General features: G+C 44.2%; 3 protein-coding genes across 6 annotated transcripts; all 3 read left to right on the top strand.

Annotated features, from left to right (window-relative positions):
* Positions 1–793: 793 nt before the first annotated feature.
* Positions 794–9977, top strand: susd1 (sushi domain containing 1). 4 transcript variants are annotated; one of them, XM_068720760.1, is made up of 19 exons: positions 794–1310; positions 1457–1588; positions 2114–2269; positions 2390–2542; positions 2890–3069; positions 3646–3825; positions 3978–4157; positions 4658–4837; positions 4961–5140; positions 5345–5524; positions 6235–6414; positions 6807–6971; positions 7069–7163; positions 7258–7444; positions 7563–7656; positions 8272–8527; positions 8639–8678; positions 8955–9060; positions 9389–9977. In XM_068720760.1, exons 1-18 carry the CDS (start codon positions 1256–1258, stop codon positions 9050–9052), a joined length of 2691 nt encoding a protein of 896 aa, XP_068576861.1. In that variant the 5' UTR covers positions 794–1255; the 3' UTR covers positions 9053–9060; positions 9389–9977. The 4 variants fall into 4 exon arrangements, with proteins under 4 accessions (XP_068576861.1, XP_068576860.1, XP_068576859.1 ...); XM_068720759.1 differs by having other exon boundaries at positions 795–1310; positions 1460–1588; positions 8955–9048; XM_068720758.1 differs by having other exon boundaries at positions 795–1310; positions 8955–9048; positions 9389–9976.
* A 141-nt stretch (positions 9978–10118) lies between these two features.
* On the top strand, positions 10119–14326 carry zbtb26 (zinc finger and BTB domain containing 26). Its single transcript, XM_068720762.1, has 2 exons — positions 10119–10279; positions 12464–14326. The coding sequence occupies exon 2, from the start codon at positions 12498–12500 to the stop codon at positions 13893–13895; it is 1398 nt and encodes a 465-aa protein (XP_068576863.1). The 5' UTR covers positions 10119–10279; positions 12464–12497; the 3' UTR covers positions 13896–14326.
* A 1372-nt stretch (positions 14327–15698) lies between these two features.
* p2rx4b (purinergic receptor P2X, ligand-gated ion channel, 4b) lies at positions 15699–18492 on the top strand. The gene is made up of 12 exons (XM_068720763.1): positions 15699–15841; positions 15942–16089; positions 16195–16266; positions 16696–16768; positions 16857–16953; positions 17065–17145; positions 17252–17393; positions 17493–17629; positions 17707–17800; positions 17901–17966; positions 18090–18194; positions 18299–18492. The coding sequence occupies exons 1-12, from the start codon at positions 15699–15701 to the stop codon at positions 18329–18331; spliced, it is 1191 nt and encodes a 396-aa protein (XP_068576864.1). The 3' UTR covers positions 18332–18492.
* Positions 18493–18549: the final 57 nt, after the last annotated feature.

Here is an 18549-nt window from a genome sequence, read left to right as displayed (position 1 = left end):
CGACAATAAATGAACCTTGAACTTGATGTAATACAAAGTCCTGAACCAGCATCTGTGTGAAGCTTGACATCTACTGGTGACAGCAGGAATGAACCAGGACCAGGTGACTTGCACTTTAAAGTCACAGTAAGTGTTCCCAGTCAAAGTCATGTGTTGCTGAGGACGTAATGCATTTTCGGCCCGTGAAGCGAAGCCTCAGTTCAGGCAGAACTGATTGCCATCAGCTGGTTCAGTCACGCCTCCCGATCATTGCCTCAGTCACAGGTGTGTGTAGCTACCAGCTGACTGAACACATCCAATCATATTCATGCAGGTGCACAGCATGGTCACTATTGCTCTGCCTCCTTGTGCGTTAGATCTTTGGTATTATTGATTTAATAAAATTCATGTTCATGTATGTTTCTATTAAGGGGGAATTATTCTTTCAACACGCTGGCTATAAATGGTCAATCCGCTGATGGACGTGTGTCTGCTCTGGGCGGGGGTTAATCAGTCCAGTCCAGCAGGCACTGGTATGAGGCGGTAGCTTGTTGGTTTGAGTGACAGAGACGCTCCACTACGGACCAGGCCTGGCTGACAGATAGCAGCTCACCACACTTATCTTCCCCTCCCACAGCTCGCCAAGTGACACCCCATCAGCACCTACTGCAGACCCTGAGGAGGGACGAGGAGGGACGAGGAGGGCTGTTGGTTTCATTGACTTCAGGAACCAGTAAACATTTGAGGATTACATTAAAAAAGGATCAATTCAGTTAGTTTAATACGGGCTACTTTACATATGTAGGGCAAAGGGTGAAGGTGTACTATGAAATTCATAAAATGTCATTAATATTAACTTGTAGTTGATGTAGTTTCTGAGTCATCTAGTTAAAGACTCTTAACTAGCTGTCCCTTTGTTTCTAAAATGCACATCCAACAGGTTCGTTAGGCCAAATATAGCCGTTTATCAGCCACCGCAGCATGAGCGTGCAGTTCACCAGGGTGAGCGCTGAGCGCATCGCCGCGTGTGATGTGTAACCCAATGTGTCGGGGAGTGACAGATTAAACACCAGCTGCCAGAAGACCATTGACAAAAGGAGCGATTTCTCAGAGTGACCTCAGCTCACCCACTCACAGAGTCCTCTGAATCCCGGTTATCAAATCCGCTCAGCGTCATCATGGACCACAAGACGGAAGCACAACACAGAAGAAGAGAAGATGGGGGGGTTCAGTGTCTGCTGAAGTGAGGAGAGCATCGGGGAGACTCTCACAGAGGATGGATGGGAGAAACAGAGCAATGATCCTGGTTCTTCTGCTCTGTGTCATTGCAGGTGAGAATACTGACAATCTTTGTGTCACATCATTCACACATGGTGATTGTCTAATATGTTTAAAGTCTTTATGTTTCACTGAAAATTGCAGAAGGGCTGAAAAAAGACGATACTGACTGACGGATGTTCTTTCTCTCCTCTTCCAGCAGAAGGCCACATTCTGGACGTGTGTGCCACCTGCCACGCTGAAGCCAAATGTGACGACAAGTCAGACGGCTCCGGCAAAGTGTGTAACTGCAAGTACGGCTTTGTTGGAAATGGGAGAACCTTCTGTCAAGGTAAGAAAGACATGTTTATTTACCAAGAGACGCTAAAAGAAGTCTTCTCGTCTCAACCTCGTTTCTTTCTTCCTATAAAAAAGGGATTTGCAATGAGAACTGCAGTTCAGATGAATGCATCTAATTCTCTAAAATTTGTATTTTTGTATTAACAAAAGACTGTGTGTTATATAACACTGAGAATTAATTCAGCACCAGACAAAGTCAGTGACTAGATAGTGAACATGGTGGAGCATCTAGCAGCTAAACAGAGGAGGTGGTGGACAGCGAAGCTAACAGGTGAATATTGGACTTAACAGTAAATTCGTCAAGTTTGCCAAATGTTGACTTAATGATGGTGCTTGATTAAAAGCCAGGAGATCACTGAAGTCAGTAGGATGCATCCTCTGCGGACCATGCATGTCTGTAAAAGACTCCATGGCAATCCGTTCGATGGACATTTTGACTTGTCAAAGTAGGAAAAGCATAAATGATTTCAACCCCCTCTCTCCTATGTTGAAGTGCAGTGAATATGTTTTCTTCCAGATAAAGATGAGTGTCAGATAGGTGCCAGTAAGATCTGTGGGCAGCACACCACCTGCCAAAACACATATGGCAGCTACCACTGTACCTGCCTGTCTGGCTACAGCCCCTCTAACAACATGACCGTCTTCATCCCAAATGATGGAACCCACTGCCAGGGTGAGTTTAGGCTGGACATGGGGCATAACTATGCAGAGAGGTACAGCATATAGGACCACATGAAGTTTGGACTTTAACCTCTAAAACGCATCACATGCTCATTTACCATGTGTTGTGCAGACAATGACGAGTGCAGCATCACAGGCGTGTGTGCAGAGGGAGCTCAATGCAGGAATCTTGAGGGCAGTTTTGACTGCAGCTGCCAGCTGGGGTATCAAGTCCACAACGGAGCGGAGCCCTTCCACCCTCACAGAGACAAAGCCTTCTGCAAAGGTAAGACAGCATTTAAATCAGCATCATTACAGTTATGAGTATATTAAATTACACAGTAGGAATTTAATCTCCTTTTAAAGGGTTTGAAAGTCCATCTCCTGCCCTCTTGCTGGATTGTCTGGAGCCGAGTTCCAAAACCATACAACACACACAGGAAAAGTGTCGTTATATCTGTCTTGCTCCACGCAAATCGCACTCCAAAGACTATTAATTACAAATTCAGTGTAACCCATCCCTTCATGTCATTAGTGTGCACCCCTCACTTTGGTCCTGGCAGTGCCTGCTGGGTGTGGGTGGGCAAACAGCTGGATCTAATCTCGACTGGTGTCTGTTCTCGTCCCGCTCAGTGGTTGACTGCGGCCGGCCTGCCTCAGTGGAGGACACGGTGCTGCTGTCAGTCACAGGCACCACATACAGCAGTGTGGCCCTGTTTGTCTGTGATGAAGGCTTTGTGTGGAGGAGTGGAGACAACAGCTCTGTGTGTGGAGCTGATGGACTGTGGAAAGGACCCAACATGGTCTGTGAAGGTAACAAAACACACGTTAAATATATATATATATAGTCTGCCTTTCTCCACAGCTTCTAGCATTATATTACTCTGTGTGATCATTCGTCACCACATTGCAACTTTGTACGTTGCTTTCTCTGCTCTCTGCTTGTGTTTCTTTGATTGTTTGGCTTTTCAGGAGTTCTTCACAGTGTCAATTCAATGCATCATGATAACAAATGTACCCACAAGTACTTTTAGCCACGCTAGCTGTCGGCTAGCTCTGCAGGACTTTGCTACTCACAAACTACTAACTGGCTCTCCTCCTGCAGATTTCAATACAGATTTGTTGTTCACAATGTAGCACTGTCAAGGAACAGAATAAACGTGTTCAACCACAGGTATGTAGTACTAGTGTACACATGTGCAGTACCGACACGTGATCACATCACGTGATCTCAGCATCCGATCCAGCATCATCGGGCTGCATCGGTAGCAAACTCGATGCATCGGCGTTGAAACAACACGGATCATAAAGCCGATCGGTCGGAGAGAGTTCCTGGAGATTTTCCAGTGACTGCGGTTTCATGCAGCGTGTCACTGCTTTGGCCCTCAGAGGTCGACTGTGGCCCTCCCCCTGCCCTCCCTCACTCTCATCTGCTGTGGAACAAGAGTTCAAGGATGGGCACTGAGGTGGCTTATCAGTGTAACTCTGGATATCAGAATGTTGGAAAGGGCAATGTGTCCATCTGTACTTCCGCTGGACAGTGGGAGAGACCGTCTATGCTCTGTCAAGGTACCGTCACTGTTTCATCAGATCACTTTAGAGTAATTACAATATCACTGGAAAGCACACTCATCCAAAGCACACAGAAATAGTTTGTTCTTCTGAGTTGAGTTAACTGAAAGTAATCTGGATCTTGGTGTTCATGCTACATGTTATTCCAGAGGTCCTGTGTGGAAGTCCTCCGATGATGGAATCCACTGAGCAGGTGTGGGACAGTCACTCAACCCCTGGCAGCACTGTGCTCTATGTTTGTAAAGAGGGCTTTTATAACAAAGGAGGACTTGATATATCCATGTGTAGTGAAAACGGTCAGTGGACCTCCCCAACTCTGTCGTGTCAAGGTAATTAAAACAACCACTGAAACCATTCAAAGCATTTCATTTTCAAATATAAAATGGTAGGAAATTACTTCTAGCATTTTCTGTTATGACACATTGTGGAAAAATGACTTAATCAAAAGTGTTTCACTAAACTCAAGACACTAGCCTGCACCCCCACAGAGGTGTTTTCACAGCAAACATTCTACACATCAATGCAGTTAAGGCAGGGCCCTGGTTTTGTGCATGCAGACTCCCTGGAATAGCTTAGATTGAATGGGGCTGTTGTTCATTTTATCACTTAGACCTGTGCTGTTTACCCTGTGGGTACTTGAATGCACAGGTTGTCTGCACATGGCTACACAGTCCTGAGAAGAGCTACTCAACATAAGTAAACTCAATGTATTGTGATGGGTGTGCAGGGCAGAGATCCTTACGTGAACATAACTAACACTTTTGTCAAATTGCTAAGAATTCATTAGTTATAAAGAATTTTTTTTGTGTGTATACTTTTCTTGTCTTAGACATATTATGTGGGGATCCTCCTATACTGCCTCACACTGGGCAAGTGTGGAATGGCAGCTCCAGCCCTGGAAGCACAGTGACTTACTACTGTAAAATAGGGTTTTATACCAGTGAAGGAAATAACATGTCATTGTGCTCAACTAATGGTTACTGGACAAAACCAAACATCTCATGCCAAGGTAGAAAAAAACTTCCTCCAAAATGTCGTTAATGCTGGTTTAGCATTGTTTCTCCATTGCTGTTGTAGACTCAAATAATAACAGTTTTCACCTAATTTAACATTTGACTTTCCATACTTGTAGAAGTTGACTGTGGCGTGCCGCCACCCATCCCCCATTCGATGGTGCTGTGGGATAAAATCTCCACTTTGGGCTCTCAGGTTGTTTATCAGTGTGACTCTGGGTATCGCAGTGCTGCAGAGGGAGATGTGTCAGTTTGTTCTGCCAGTGGGGATTGGGATGGAGCCTCTCTGACCTGTGAAGGTAATAATGACACTAATCTACACAATGGAGGGTTGGGTTACCTGCTTCCAGTCAAAGTGATAATGCAATCCTCATTTCCATGCTGTAATTGAACAGTATGAATGTCGCTGTCTTCATTCAGCTGCCGTTACGATCACTTGAAACAATGTCAACTTGCAAAATGTGTAAATGCATCCGCAGTGACCTGCTGTCTTTTTGTTGTAGAAATCAATTGTCAGGAGCCTGTTTTTAAACCTCGTGCTAAAATGCTGTGGGACGGCACGTCACACGTTGGCAGTGTGGTGCACTACCGGTGTGAGGAAGGATGCCACACCAGGAGCCTGAGAAACCACTCAGTATGTGGAGAGAATGGACTGTGGGAGGAGATTGATCTATGGTGTGAAGGTGCAACGTTTGACTACTGTTTACATTTCAGAATATTTGTAGCAATTTGCACAAAATATTTAGAACAATGGTTTGAAATGTTCAAAAAGCAGCTGGTTAGCTTTGCTGAGCATGACTAAAGGAAACAAGCTCTGTTCACCGGCAACACAATCCACCTGTCAGCACCTTAAAAGCTCACAACATGTTATCTCGTTTGTTTAATCCACACAAATACCAATGTGTAACTACGTCTTGGCTGCAGTGACGTCCTGGAATCTACGCTGGTTGCCTGGTAATCTCACAGGGACAATAAGACTCCACTCACTGCCAAGAAATAGATCATTTGCTACCTTTGAGAGCCATGCTAGCTGTTTCCCCCTGTTTCCAGTCTTTGTGCTAAGCTACGCTAACTGGCTGCCCGCTGAAGCTTCATATTTGCTGTCGAGACTTGTATTGATATGACTCTGTGTAAGAAAGCAAACAAGCCTTTTCCCCAATATTCAAACTCTTGATTTAAAATAGAAGTATTAGTATACTGCTATGCTTTGTGAATAGTTGAAGTATGAAAACCTAGTAATTCTATAATCTATAAACGTTCATATTTATGTGAGGTACACATACGTGTAATAAACACACAGTTTGTTCTCATTATGTTGCATCTCCTGTTCAGCTGTTGTGGAGGAATGAACTGTGCTCCTTGTGATCTGTTGCTAATTCATGTCTGTGTGCAGAAATAAGCTGCGGCCCCCCACTAACCCTCCCCCATACTAACCTCCGGTGGGACGGCACCAGTACACCGGGCAGTGTGGTGCTGTATGAGTGCATGGATGGATTTTACCTGATGAGTGGAAACAATGTTTCAACATGTTTACTATCAGGACAGTGGGGGAAGGTATCTGTACAGTGCAAAGGTACGGTGATCATCTCTACACGTGCATCTACTCGACTGCGGAACAATCATTCTTTGTTAACGTGTTATTGACATATTTTATCTTATATCTTATCTGGTAAGTAACTGATGAACGCTCCATATCGTCTCCTTTGTATTGCTGCTTGGGCTTTATGTTGTGTGTTGTTGAGGTAATTTGCTGAATCATGTTTTGTAACTTTCACATTGTTATGCTGGTATGATTCTTTCTGGGGGTCAATCCACCGCTGACTGAATATTGAGGAAACAACACGTTGCATGGGATTTATTTGACTTTTACCACCTGACGACTGACGACATGTGAACAGTATGCTGTGATCATGCTTATCAGGCCTGACAGTCAATTAGTTAACCAGAGCCACTGTTTTCCTACAGCTAAATGTGGCCCGGTTCCCTTCTTTGCCAAATCAGAGGTGATGTGGCATAACAGGAGTGTTGTGATCCACCGCTGTGTGGAAGGATATCACAGCTGGAGGGGCAGCTACGCCTCTGTGTGTGGCAGCTCTGGGCTGTGGCAGAGAGCTACACTGAGATGCATAGGTGAGCGACAACACAACCCCATTAGGGTGTGTGTAATATATGTCAAATAAAAAGGGGAAGACGTGTGGTACCATCACTCTGTTTACATCTCGTACAGAAATAAAGCCACCTGTCAATCACCTGTCTGTGCTCAATGAGAAATGTCTGCATTGGAGAGCAGAGAAACATGAGGAGGACAAAGAAGTATACACGGTAACAGGAGCTTTGATCGTCGTCGTTGCTGTTCATCTGGTCTCTATCTCACCACTATTGTCTTCATTTGCCACATTGCATGTAACCGTTGCAGGTGACATACAGAGGATCCAGAGACTATGAGAGGTCCTTTCATGATAGAGGGAAGCAGTATCTGAGCTCTGAGGCAGACCAGCTGGAACTCTGTCTGAACCTGCTTCCAGCCACAAACTACAGCATCTCCATCACTGCCCTGTCTTCCAGATTCACTGCCACCATCTCTACTAGCACCAGTTTAACAGGTATCGTTGCACAGTCGTGTCTCCTCTGACATCAAAGTGAAACCAGCTTTTAGGACCGATATAATTGTCTTGAATGTGATGCATTCTTCTTTATACTGAGCATAATCACATGTGACAGTGCCCCCAGCACCAGTTGTCTACTACAGAGAATTTGAGACTCCCGTACCAACGTTGAGGCTCCGCAGATCACCCAACACGCTGGACCCCATAAGGTAACAATCAGCTCTATTGTCCTGCCAGGTTACAGGGGAGATAAAACAGCAAGACATGCTTAAATGAGTTTGATCATTTATACATCTTTGTAATAAATCTAGTTAAAAGCACATTCAGACCTCCTGGACCCTTCCATGAATGGATGAATCAGCAAGGTAGACGTATCTGATATTAGCTTATTGCAGATACATCTGTATCAGTGCTTATGTCGGCCGATTTGTTTAAAGAAAGCCACTTCAGGAATTACAAACTAGGTTATAAAGTCATTTAGAAGCAGCGTCTCCACTACATAGTTTGTCCACCAGAGGTCACTGACAAGTTGAGTTGTATTCTGTATCTACAGATTAGTATGGAAGTTTTTCACCTGTTTACACAATGAAAAGTCACTTTCACCCGGCAAAACTTTGTCCCCCTGCTTCAAAGATAAACAAAAAATATTTTAATTTTAAAAGATTATCCTGCAGTTTCCGTTTTTCACCAGTTCTTAAGTCTGAATCACATTCTTGTATGTACCATGTTACTTTCATGTCATCTTCAGGTGTAAATAATTGAAACGTGTTAACTTATCTCCATTTAGGACCATGGTAACAACTTCTGTGGTCTTCGTTTTGCAGTTCGTACCAGGTGTTTGTGCTTCCTGTGGAGGGGGTCATGACGTTTAACTGTTCCCGTCCCGCGAGCTCAGACATCTCAAGCAGAACAAAGTCCTCAACAGAGTACATCACTGCCCAGATGGATGTGAGACATGTTGGGACAGAGATGGACTTCACTGTGGGGGATGGACTCTACTATGGAGGCTTCTTTAATGCACCGCTGGAGAACGGCAGGAACTATTACGTCATCTTACGAGCTGTCAGTCAGTGGAAATCGGTGGGTCCGACCACTATGCAATGAAGCATCAGTATAAAAATGTACTGACTTATAAACTGCAACAAACTTTGCAGTTTACTGATTAAATTACCTGAATGTTTTCTCTTCTAGGCTTTGAAAAGCTCCTGTGTCCTGTGGGCTAAAGTAAGAGGTAATTTACTACCAAATACCCAAATCCTACAGTGTCCTTTTTTTACATTGTACCCAGTGTAGGCAGCAGGATGTTGTACGGTGAAGAAAGGAGAGAAGGGGGTTTGGTGCTGGTCTGGTTCAGTGTTGGGAGTTCACTATGAGAACGTGTTGGACTGATTTATTCATCCCTCATCGTACACCAGTAACAACATTCAGAAGGGAGAAGGCAACAGAGAGTCATTTCAAAAGGAGTAGATGTAGAACGTTACTCACACGCAGCATCTCCTCGTTCCAGGTGCTTCCTATGTTCTGAGGGTCTCGTCTCTGTCGGCTGCTGCATCAATAGGACTGGTTGCCTTGGTCATTTTGGGTGGATACTGTTTCACCTGGTAATGAAGATGGTACAATAGAGTATAAAACCCTGTTAATATCCTTTTATGTGTGAAATTATTTAATATAATCAAATCTACACAGTCTGACGTGATTCTAAGATGAAATACATGCATGAACAGTTTTAATATTATTGTTACATTTTATTGAACCATTAATTCAAAATTAATGAATATGAATGGTAATCACAGCCTGTAAATTAAATATTCATTTTTAGATTTGTTTCTGGTGACAAAAGGCCCGTTACGTTTCACTGTGAACGACTGTAACTCAGATGTTTTGCACACTTTCAGGTGAAAGACGATTGTAATTTAATGACCTGTTCTCCATCTGTTCCAGGTTTTTCAAGAGGACATGACACTCCTCAACTCCTTAATTCAAGTCATTATAACAAACTAAATACAGTCCTGATTTCCCATCTGTGCATTTTATTTTGTACATTTTTTAAATAGTTATAATAAACTGTTTTTTTCACTTCAATAAAAAACTGAGTTATGTGCTTTAGTAGAGTTGAAGAGGATGTATAAACCCCAATCCCATCTTTAACAAAAGAGGGATATTTAGAGCCCTTTATGAACCCTTTTCGTGAGTCAGCACTTCTGAAAATTACCCAAAATGCATAGCAATGTGACGTTAAACACCAGTGGAAGCATGGAGAAGTTAAAAAAAAGAAAAAAAAAAAAAAAAGAAAAAAGAAAAAAAAAAGAGGACGGCAGGTGTGTGTTCAGCCTGCAAAACACATTTACTCAGAAACATTAAGGATTAAATATGGAACATAAAAACACATGGAAGCACAGCTAATATTACACAGATGCATTCATCAAACATCAACTTTTGTCATTGAAGCCGTTTTGACAAAAATGAGAAAATAGATTATTTGAAATGAGAGGTGAAGATGAGGGGATGAGAGGTGAGGATGAGGGGATGAGAGGTGAGGATGAGGGGTGAAGATGAGAGGATGAGGGGTGAAGAGTGGGGATGAGAGGTGAGGATGAGGGGTGAAGATGAGAGGATGAGGGGTGAAGAGTGGGGATGAGAGGTGAGGATGAGGGGGTGAAGAGTGGGAATGAGAGGTGAGGATGAGGGGATGAGAGGTGAGCCCGTACGGTTGTACTGGCCCTTTAAATAGGTTTTACATCCGGGTCAGCTCTTTCATTTCCCCTGACGGTCCGACAGACTCCTGCCGATGAAGACCCTCCTCTAACTGGCTTGTTTACGAAGGGTTAACAGGTACAAAACACGCATTACCAGGTTCCGTTAAAGTGAACACTTTGTGATACAGACAGCTAGTCAGAAGTGTTGCATGTTAGCAGACAGCTGGAGACGTCAGCTCGAGTGTGGAGTAGGCCAAAGGAAACACGGAGGGGACTTGTGATTGATTGTTTACATACAACGCTAGCTGTTAGCTAACGCTAGGCATGGAGGGTCGCTTTATACAAGACTACCTGATTGTCTCGTTAAACCGCAGGCTAACGTCGCCTATCCCCCCTTAAAGGAAACCGATAATGTAACGGTAACGTTCATGGTTTCGCTGACACGCTGCTCGTCAGTGATGCTAGCAGGTAAACCAGTTAGCATCACGTTACCGATGTTCTTACCATGTGTATGAGAGGATGAACGCCAAACTGACGAGCTAACGTTAGCTAGCTAACGTCACGTTTGGATCTCAGGCTCACTTTATCCACGAGAGCAGCACGCGCCTGTTTTGATGAAGACCATGAGGATTGTTCTTGACTCAGGTGGTGGTGACGACATTAATTAGCCATCCTACCTGCCATTTGAAGTACTCGCACTATATATACACAGTGGGGGAAAAAAAAGTATTTAGTCAGCCACCAATTGTGCAAGTTCTCCCACTTAAAAAGATGAGAGAGGTTACTTCATCATAAGTATACCTCAACTATGAGAGACAAAATGAGAAAAAGAAATCCAGAAAAATCACATCACAATAATTTATTTGCAAATAAGTATTTGGTCAATAACAAAAGTTTATCTCAATACTTTGTTATAGACCCTTTGTTGGCAATGACAGAGGTCAAACGTTTTCTGTAAGTCTTCACACACTGTTGCTGGTATTTTGGCCCATTCCTCCATGCAGAGCTCCTCTAGAGCAGTGATGTTTCGGGGCTGTCGCTGGGCATCACAGACTTTCAACTCCCTCCAAAGATTTTCTATGGGGTTGAGATCTGGAGACCGGTTAGGCCACTCCAGGACCTTGAAATGCTTCCTACGAAGCCACTCCTTGGTTGCCCCGGGCGGTGTGTTTGGGATCATTGTCATGCTGAAAGACCCAGCCACGTTTCATCTTCAATGCCCTTGCTGATAGGAGGTTTTCACTCAAAATCTCACGATGCATGGCCCCATTCATTCTTTCCTTTACACGGGTCAGTCGTCCTGGTCCCTTTGCAGAAAAACAGCCCCAAAGCATGATGTTTCCACCCCCATGCTTCACAGTAGGTATGGTGTTCTTTGGATGCAACTCAGCATTCTTTCTCCTCCAAACACGACTAGTTGAGTTTTTCACCAAAAAGTTCTATTTTGGTTTCATCTGATCATATGACATTCTCCCAGTCCTCTTCCGGATCATCCAAATGCTCTCTAGCAAACTTCAGACGGGCCTGGACATGTACTGGCTTGAGCAGGGTGACACGCCTGGCACTGCAAGATTTGAATTCCCTGGCGGCGTAGTGTGTTACTGATGGTAGCCTTTGTTACTTTGGGCCCAGCTCTCTGCAGGTCATTCACTAGGTCCCCCCGTGTGGTTCTGGGATTTTTGCTCACCGTTCTTGTGATCATTTTGACCCCACGGGGTGAGCTCTTACGTGGAGCCCCAGATCGAGGGACATTATCAGTGGTCTTGTATGTCTTCCATTTTCTAATAATTGCTCCCACAGTTGATTTCTTCACACCAAGCTGCTCATCTATTGCAGATTCAGTCTTCCCAGCCTGGTGCAGGTCTACAATTTTGTTTCTGGTGTCCTTTGACAGCTCTTTGGTCTTGGCCATAGTGGAGTTTGGAGTGTGACTGTTTGAGGTTGTGGACAGGTGTTTTTTATACTGATAAGTTCAAACAGGTGCCATTAATACAGGTAACGAGTGGAGGACAGAGGAGCCTCTTAAAGAAGAAGTTACAGGTCTGTGAAAGCCAGAAATCTTGTTTGTAGGTGACCAAATACTTATTTTACAGAGGAATTTACCAATTAATTCATTAAAAATCCTACAATGTGATTTCCTGGATTCTTTCCCCCCATTCTGTCTCTCATAGTTGAAGTGTACCTATGATGAAAATTACAGGCCTCTCTCATCTTTTTAAGTGGGAGAACTTGCACAATTGGTGGCTGACTAAATACTTTTTTTCCCCACTGTATGTTGTGCTGTTCAGGAGAGAAACCGGTCTGTATTTGTCCTTAACAGGTGCGCTGCTGCTGCTGCTGGCCCTCGGTTCACTATGGCCCAGAACCAAGTGATCCTACAGTTCCGCTTCTCCACATTTGGGGACTCCATGCTGCAGAAGATGAACCTCTTGCGACACCAGAAACGCTTCTGTGATGTCAGAGTGCGCATCAACCAGCTGGAGGTCCCCGGTCACAAGGTGGTGTTTGCAGCCGGCTCCTCGTTCTTGAGGGACCAGTTCATCCTTCAGCAGGACTCCCGGGAGGTCCAGATCTCCATGATCCAGGAGGCGGAAGTGGGCCGGCAGCTGCTGCTGTCCTGCTACACGGGTCAGCTGGAGTTTCCTGAACTGGAGCTTGTGAATTACCTGACGGTGGCCAGCTTCCTCCAAATGGGCCACATTGTGGAGCAGTGCACTCAAGCTCTCAGCAAGTTCATCAAACCTCAGTCTGCACGCAAGCTGGAGGTGGATGTGGATATGAAGAGGGAGAAGAAAGACGGTTTGACCTCCCAGGCCCAGACAGAGCAAGAGCGCTCTCAGGTTCGGACTTCTCACCAGGAGGAGGAGGAGGAGGAGGAGGAGGAGGAGGAGGAGGAGGAGGAGGAGGAGGAGGTGATGCAGGCTGGGGACGACAACAATGGCGACGACGGCAGCGGCGCAGACGACGACGCCGACGGCAGCGGCGCGGACGATGGCAGCGAAGACAACGACAACGACGTGATCATACAGCCTGCGTCCCCTCTTCAGACCTTAGGCAAACATCCAAAGCAGGGTGTGGTGGAGAGTGACATCACTATAGTAAAAGTGGAGTCCGTGTCTGACGTAGCAGAGAGCTCCATCACTGGTAACCTCCTCACCAGTCCTGCTCCCCCTGCACTGCACTCTCCTGAGCCCCAGCACTCTCTCATCAACTCCACCGTGGACAGTCGTGGCAGCGAGCTGGCGGTTCCGCCCGGCGTGGCCGGATACCCGCTCGGTCCTCCTCCTGCGGAGAAGCACAGCGTGCACCAGAGGAACTACGACAAGCCCCTCCAGTGGTACCACCAGTGCCCCAAGTGCGCCCGGGTCTTCCGCCAGCTGGAAAACTACGCCAACCACCTCAAGATGCACAAGCTGTTCATGTGCCTGCTGTGCGGCAAGACCTTTACGCAGAAGGGCAACCTGCACCGGCACATGCGCGTCCATGCCGGCATCAAGCCCTTCCAGTGTAAGATCTGCGGTAAGACCTTCACCCAAAAGTGTTCTTTGCTGGATCACCTGAACCTGCACAGCGGGGACAAGCCGCACCGCTGCAACTACTGCGACATGGTTTTCGCTCACAAGCCAGTTCTCCGCAAGCACCTCAAACAGATCCACGGGAAGAACAGCTTCGACAACGCAAACGAAGGCAACCTGCACGACGGGGGGCTGGACTTTGATTTTGGACAAATGAAGTCCGTGGACCTGTTTTAGCAGCTGTGTCGAATCGGCCCTTTAAATGGCCGCGCTGCAGACTTTCCTCCGGAACATTGTTGTCGTACATTTAGCGGTTCAAGCAGCGGACACGGTTCACACACGGCTGGAGCAGAGAGCTGGTTATTTGCATTATCAAAGAGCGGCAGATGAGCGAACATGATGGCTGGTTTCCAATAATGTCAGCCTCATCCTGATGGGTTCAACTGGAGAATGTGAGCGCGGACGTTCTCCTGGTCTACGTTTCACTGTAGCTTGACTTTTATTATTTTTCTAGATTTTATGTAGATGCCTTCATATCGTACTTGAAAATTCAGCACTGAAACACGAAGCATATTGACTGTACTTCATGAGTTTTAATGATGAATTAACATGTCTTTGTGTCTACGTTGTCCAATGAAAGATATCCACATGTGTGTGTGTGTGTGTGTGTGTGTATATATATATATATATATATGTATGTATGTATGTATGTATGTATGTATGTATGTATGTATGTATATATATATATATGTATATATATATATATATATATATATATATATATATACATATATGTATATGTATATGTATATATATGTATATATATATATATATATATATATATATATATGTATATATATATATGTATATGTGTATATATATATATATGTATATATATATATGTATATATATATATATATATATATATATGTATATACACAGAGTCTACTGTAGCCTTTCTTTCTTACCTGTGACATCACGGACTTCATAACTAAAGGAAACTTGAAAGGGGGCGGGTTGAAAAACTATTTTATTGAAGGCAAGCTACACCCTGACGAGTGGGAAGCCAAAGTGTCTATATGAGCTGAGATGGTTCTTTTATACAGACTTTATATCTGCGGTACCATTGGACCAAAGTGACATTGTATCTGTCCTGTGTTCATGGAAGTCAATGTGTGTAAAGAAAATAAAACTGGTTCTTAATCGGCGTTGGTGTCAAGTGTTCTTATTGTGAATAATAGGAATCCAACGTTTGCGGTGATGTGGTGCAGCCGAGATGTAAATGCTGCGTTCCTGATGTGAAGAGGAATGAGCGCAGGTGTCGACCAACGCGCTCCTCAGTTTGCACACTCGCTTTAATCGGTCAACAGTTTGTAGTGCGGCATGTAAATGTGTGGTGAGTCTAACAAAGGCTCGTTGTGGTTACTGCAGAAGCTCCTCTGAATAGACCACTAGAGTTCCTGTGAATGAACCGAGTATCACGAGTACTGTAGGGAGTGTTACACATGCACTATAGTTATTAATAGAGTAATGGGTGGTTTCAACACTCTGTGAGTTTGACATGTTCATATATATATATATGTTCATAAAAAAACCACTGGTGACAGGACAAGGACTACTCCCATCAGACATATATATATGTATAAATACATACAGATAATATTTGCTGAAGTATGATTATGATGTCCTTGCTCTAACCACACTTCCTTGTTCTATTGTTACTGTGCGTGTTTGAGGTTTTCTGGATCATTTTAACAGTGCTGCAAAGATCACCTGTTCTTAATGTTTGACGATGACACTGACCGTCTCTCTGCAAATGTATTTCTGCACTGGATCTTCTCTGAAGATGTGGAAAGTGCTTTTGTCCAGCCTCTGCTGCATGTGTTTTGTTTAAACCGACTACATGTCCACTACATGTAAAACGTGCTGATGCCAGAAATGGATTAGAATTCAATGATTTGAATAAGCTACGGCCTCTCATCATCATCATCATCATCATTACTGCTCAGTAGTCCGTCTCTGGTGTGTGGTGCAGCAGCGATGAGCAAGTCTGCAGGCGGCTTCCAGAGCTGTCTGCATTACATGTTTGATTATGAAACACCAAAAACACTGCTTATTCCAAACCTGTGGGTGGGATTTGTCTTCAGGTTCACCCAGTTTCTGGTGGTGCTGTATGTGGTGGGGTAAGTAACAAGTGATGGGGGGGGGGCATGTGGACATAAAGCTGATCTAGTCGTGAAGAACTGCTGTGATGAGCTGCCTGGTGTCGCTCTACGTCCGCAGGTATGTGTGTGTGGTGCAGAAGGGCTACCAGGAGACGGACTCTGTCGTCAGCAGCGTCACCACCAAAGTGAAAGGCTTCGCCTTCACCAACACGTCTGACATGGACCCCCGGTTTTGGGACGTGGCTGATTACGTTATCCCGTCTCAGGTATTTAACCAGACATTTCATCTTTACTGCAAAAACACGTGCTCAACCGACCCACACAGTTTGACTGGGAGTAACACTGATTTGTGCTTCTCTTGTGTCTAACAGGGCGAAAATTCATTCTTTGTTTTAACCAATATGGTTATTACCCCCCTTCAAACTCAGTCACGTTGTCCTGAGGTGAGTCACCAATGCTAGTGTGTCTTTTAGGTATGATCAGTTTTATTATTGATTAATATGTCAAACAAATCGATTGATAATTTAGCCTAATGTGCCGGAAACATTTTTTTTTTTAAATGTCCATCACAAGTTTCCATAAACCCAAACATACTTCAGTTAGATCAGTTTAGATTATGTAATTCTCACTTTTGGAAAGCTGGAACCAGCAGATGATTGGATAACTTATCTGGTTAACTGATGACTTTAACCAGATATTTATTAACAGGCAAAGGTAAAGCATTAATGATGGTAAATTATATAAAATAATTATATAAAAAGAACTCCTCCCCCTTCTGCAGGGGGAGGAGTCAAACAGGTAGAACAGACTTCCTCAGGTGTTCTGTGGTGCACCATCAGGAGACAGATTAACGATGGTGACTTCTCCTCCAGCTTCCAGACCCCTCTTCTACTTGCGTGGATGACTGTGACTGTATCGAGGGATACAGTGATCCCCGGGGCAACGGTAGGTCCATCAATAAGCGTTAACACATCAGCTATTAATGATGTGACGCCACACAGCAAACACCAGCTGACGTTGGTTTTCTTCTCAGGTATACGGTCGGGGCTGTGTGAGAACTATTCCACCACTGTCCAGACCTGTGAAGTGCTCTCCTGGTGCCCTCTTGAAATAGACACTAAGCTGCCAGAGTAAGAATATATATATATATATATATATATATATATATATATATGCGCTGTTATAGTATTCATAAGTAAGAAGCATACTGTAGATATGGCTTGACACGTTGTGTCCCACAGACATGCACTGCTGGCTGCAGCAGAGAACTTCACCGTGTTGATCAAGAACAGCATAACGTACCCGAAGTTCAACTACCACAAGTCAGTGTCTGAGTGTGACAGAAAGGCTCTCATCAATGGAGATTATGCAAATGTTCTGTTTTATTGTGTGCCATTATATCAAATATATACGTCTTTCTTCCTGCAGAAGAAACATAGGGTCACATGTTAACTCCTCATACCTGAAGAGGTGCGAGTTCAATCGTACAACAGACCCCGACTGTCCCATATTCCGCCTCAAACACATCGTTTCAGAGGCTGGAGAGGACTTTGGAGACATGGCTGTGAAGGTGAATACACACAGTTTAATATGTCTCATCTCTTCCCTCCCTTGGGTTTCAGTTATAGAACTATGTACAGTGTCAAAGTTGTGTTTTTTGTTGATGAAGGGTGGTGTCCTCGGTATTATCATCGACTGGAGCTGTGACCTGGACTGGTGGGCGAGGAAATGTTTCCCCAAGTACAGCTTCCGCCGGCTGGACAGCAAACACCCCGTCAACAATGTGGCTCCTGGATACAACTTCAGGTGAAACCATGTTTTAACAAACGCTTATGAATAAATGGATTGAGCTGGTAAAAAAACAAAACAAACACTGGTTTTAGGTTTGCAAAATACTACAAGACCAAAGACGGAGAGGAAACAAGAACCTTAATCAAAGCATACGGGATCCGGTTTGACGTCGTCGTATTTGGAACCGTGAGGCCAGATTAAATCTTGACGTTGCAAAGAGTTAGTGACACAAAGTGTGTGTGTTCTCTCTGCTTTAACAGCACCTGGGTGTTCTTTTATCTTGCAGGCAGGGAAATTTGGAATTGTACCAACCATAGTGAACTTGGGTGCAGCATTGTCATTCCTCAGTTTGGTGAGTCGACCGGTTCGGTCCTGCATTCATGCCATGCGTTAAATGAAATGCCCTTTTCTAGAAAGAAAGGCAAAAGAAGCAATGATACACAGGATGTGTGTGTGTGTGTGTGTTTTCCTGCAGGTTCCCATGGTCGTTGACTGGTTTATGTTGACATGCGTGAGAAAAAGAGATCTTTACAGCAAACATAAAGTCACATATCTAAATGAGGACGCTGTCACTGAATCAGTAAGTGGTCGATCCTTTAGTTTCACATTTTACAGTCCTTACTGCTTACAATAATTTGGGCTAGTTGTACAATCAATCTTTTTATTTCTCTTTTTATGATACAGGTGTCGATGGGAACCAGCTACGGAACCCAGTAGCATGCTCACCTGAACTATTGTTCTCCTGTTAAATTGTTTTTTGAGGAGTTTTTCTTTTTCCAGTGACAGAGGATGTCGTGTGCTGTACAGACTGTAAAGCCCTCTGAGGCTAATTTGTGATTCTTAAACTTGAAATGAAAAAAAAAGAGATCTTCAACATTATTTGAATTCTTTAATAAATCTGGTTAAACGTCTAAATCTAAAAAAAAAGGGTATAT

This window comes from Cebidichthys violaceus, unplaced genomic scaffold, assembly GCF_023349555.1.
Source record: "Cebidichthys violaceus isolate CVI_PGR_0920_01 unplaced genomic scaffold, fCebVio1.0.p SCAF_26, whole genome shotgun sequence".
In the NCBI taxonomy this organism is placed as follows: domain Eukaryota; kingdom Metazoa; phylum Chordata; class Actinopteri; order Perciformes; family Stichaeidae; genus Cebidichthys; species Cebidichthys violaceus.
This window is presented reverse-complemented; position numbering and strand designations above follow the sequence as displayed.

Bases quoted from the DNA above. Each gene is read 5' to 3' on its own strand.
- zbtb26 (XM_068720762.1), top strand. From the start codon at position 12,498: ATGGCCCAGAACCAAGTGATCCTACAGTTCCGCTTCTCCACATTTGGG.
- susd1 (XM_068720758.1), top strand. From the start codon at position 1,256: ATGGATGGGAGAAACAGAGCAATGATCCTGGTTCTTCTGCTCTGTGTC. The intron at 2,270-2,389 runs GTGAGTTTAGGC...TGTGTTGTGCAG, and splicing joins TGATGGAACCCACTGCCAGG to ACAATGACGAGTGCAGCATC. The intron at 7,164-7,257 runs GTAACAGGAGCT...TAACCGTTGCAG, and splicing joins AGGACAAAGAAGTATACACG to GTGACATACAGAGGATCCAG.
- p2rx4b (XM_068720763.1), top strand. From the start codon at position 15,699: ATGAGCAAGTCTGCAGGCGGCTTCCAGAGCTGTCTGCATTACATGTTT. The intron at 15,842-15,941 runs GTAAGTAACAAG...CTACGTCCGCAG, and splicing joins GTGGTGCTGTATGTGGTGGG to GTATGTGTGTGTGGTGCAGA. The intron at 17,801-17,900 runs GTGAGGCCAGAT...TTTATCTTGCAG, and splicing joins ACGTCGTCGTATTTGGAACC to GCAGGGAAATTTGGAATTGT.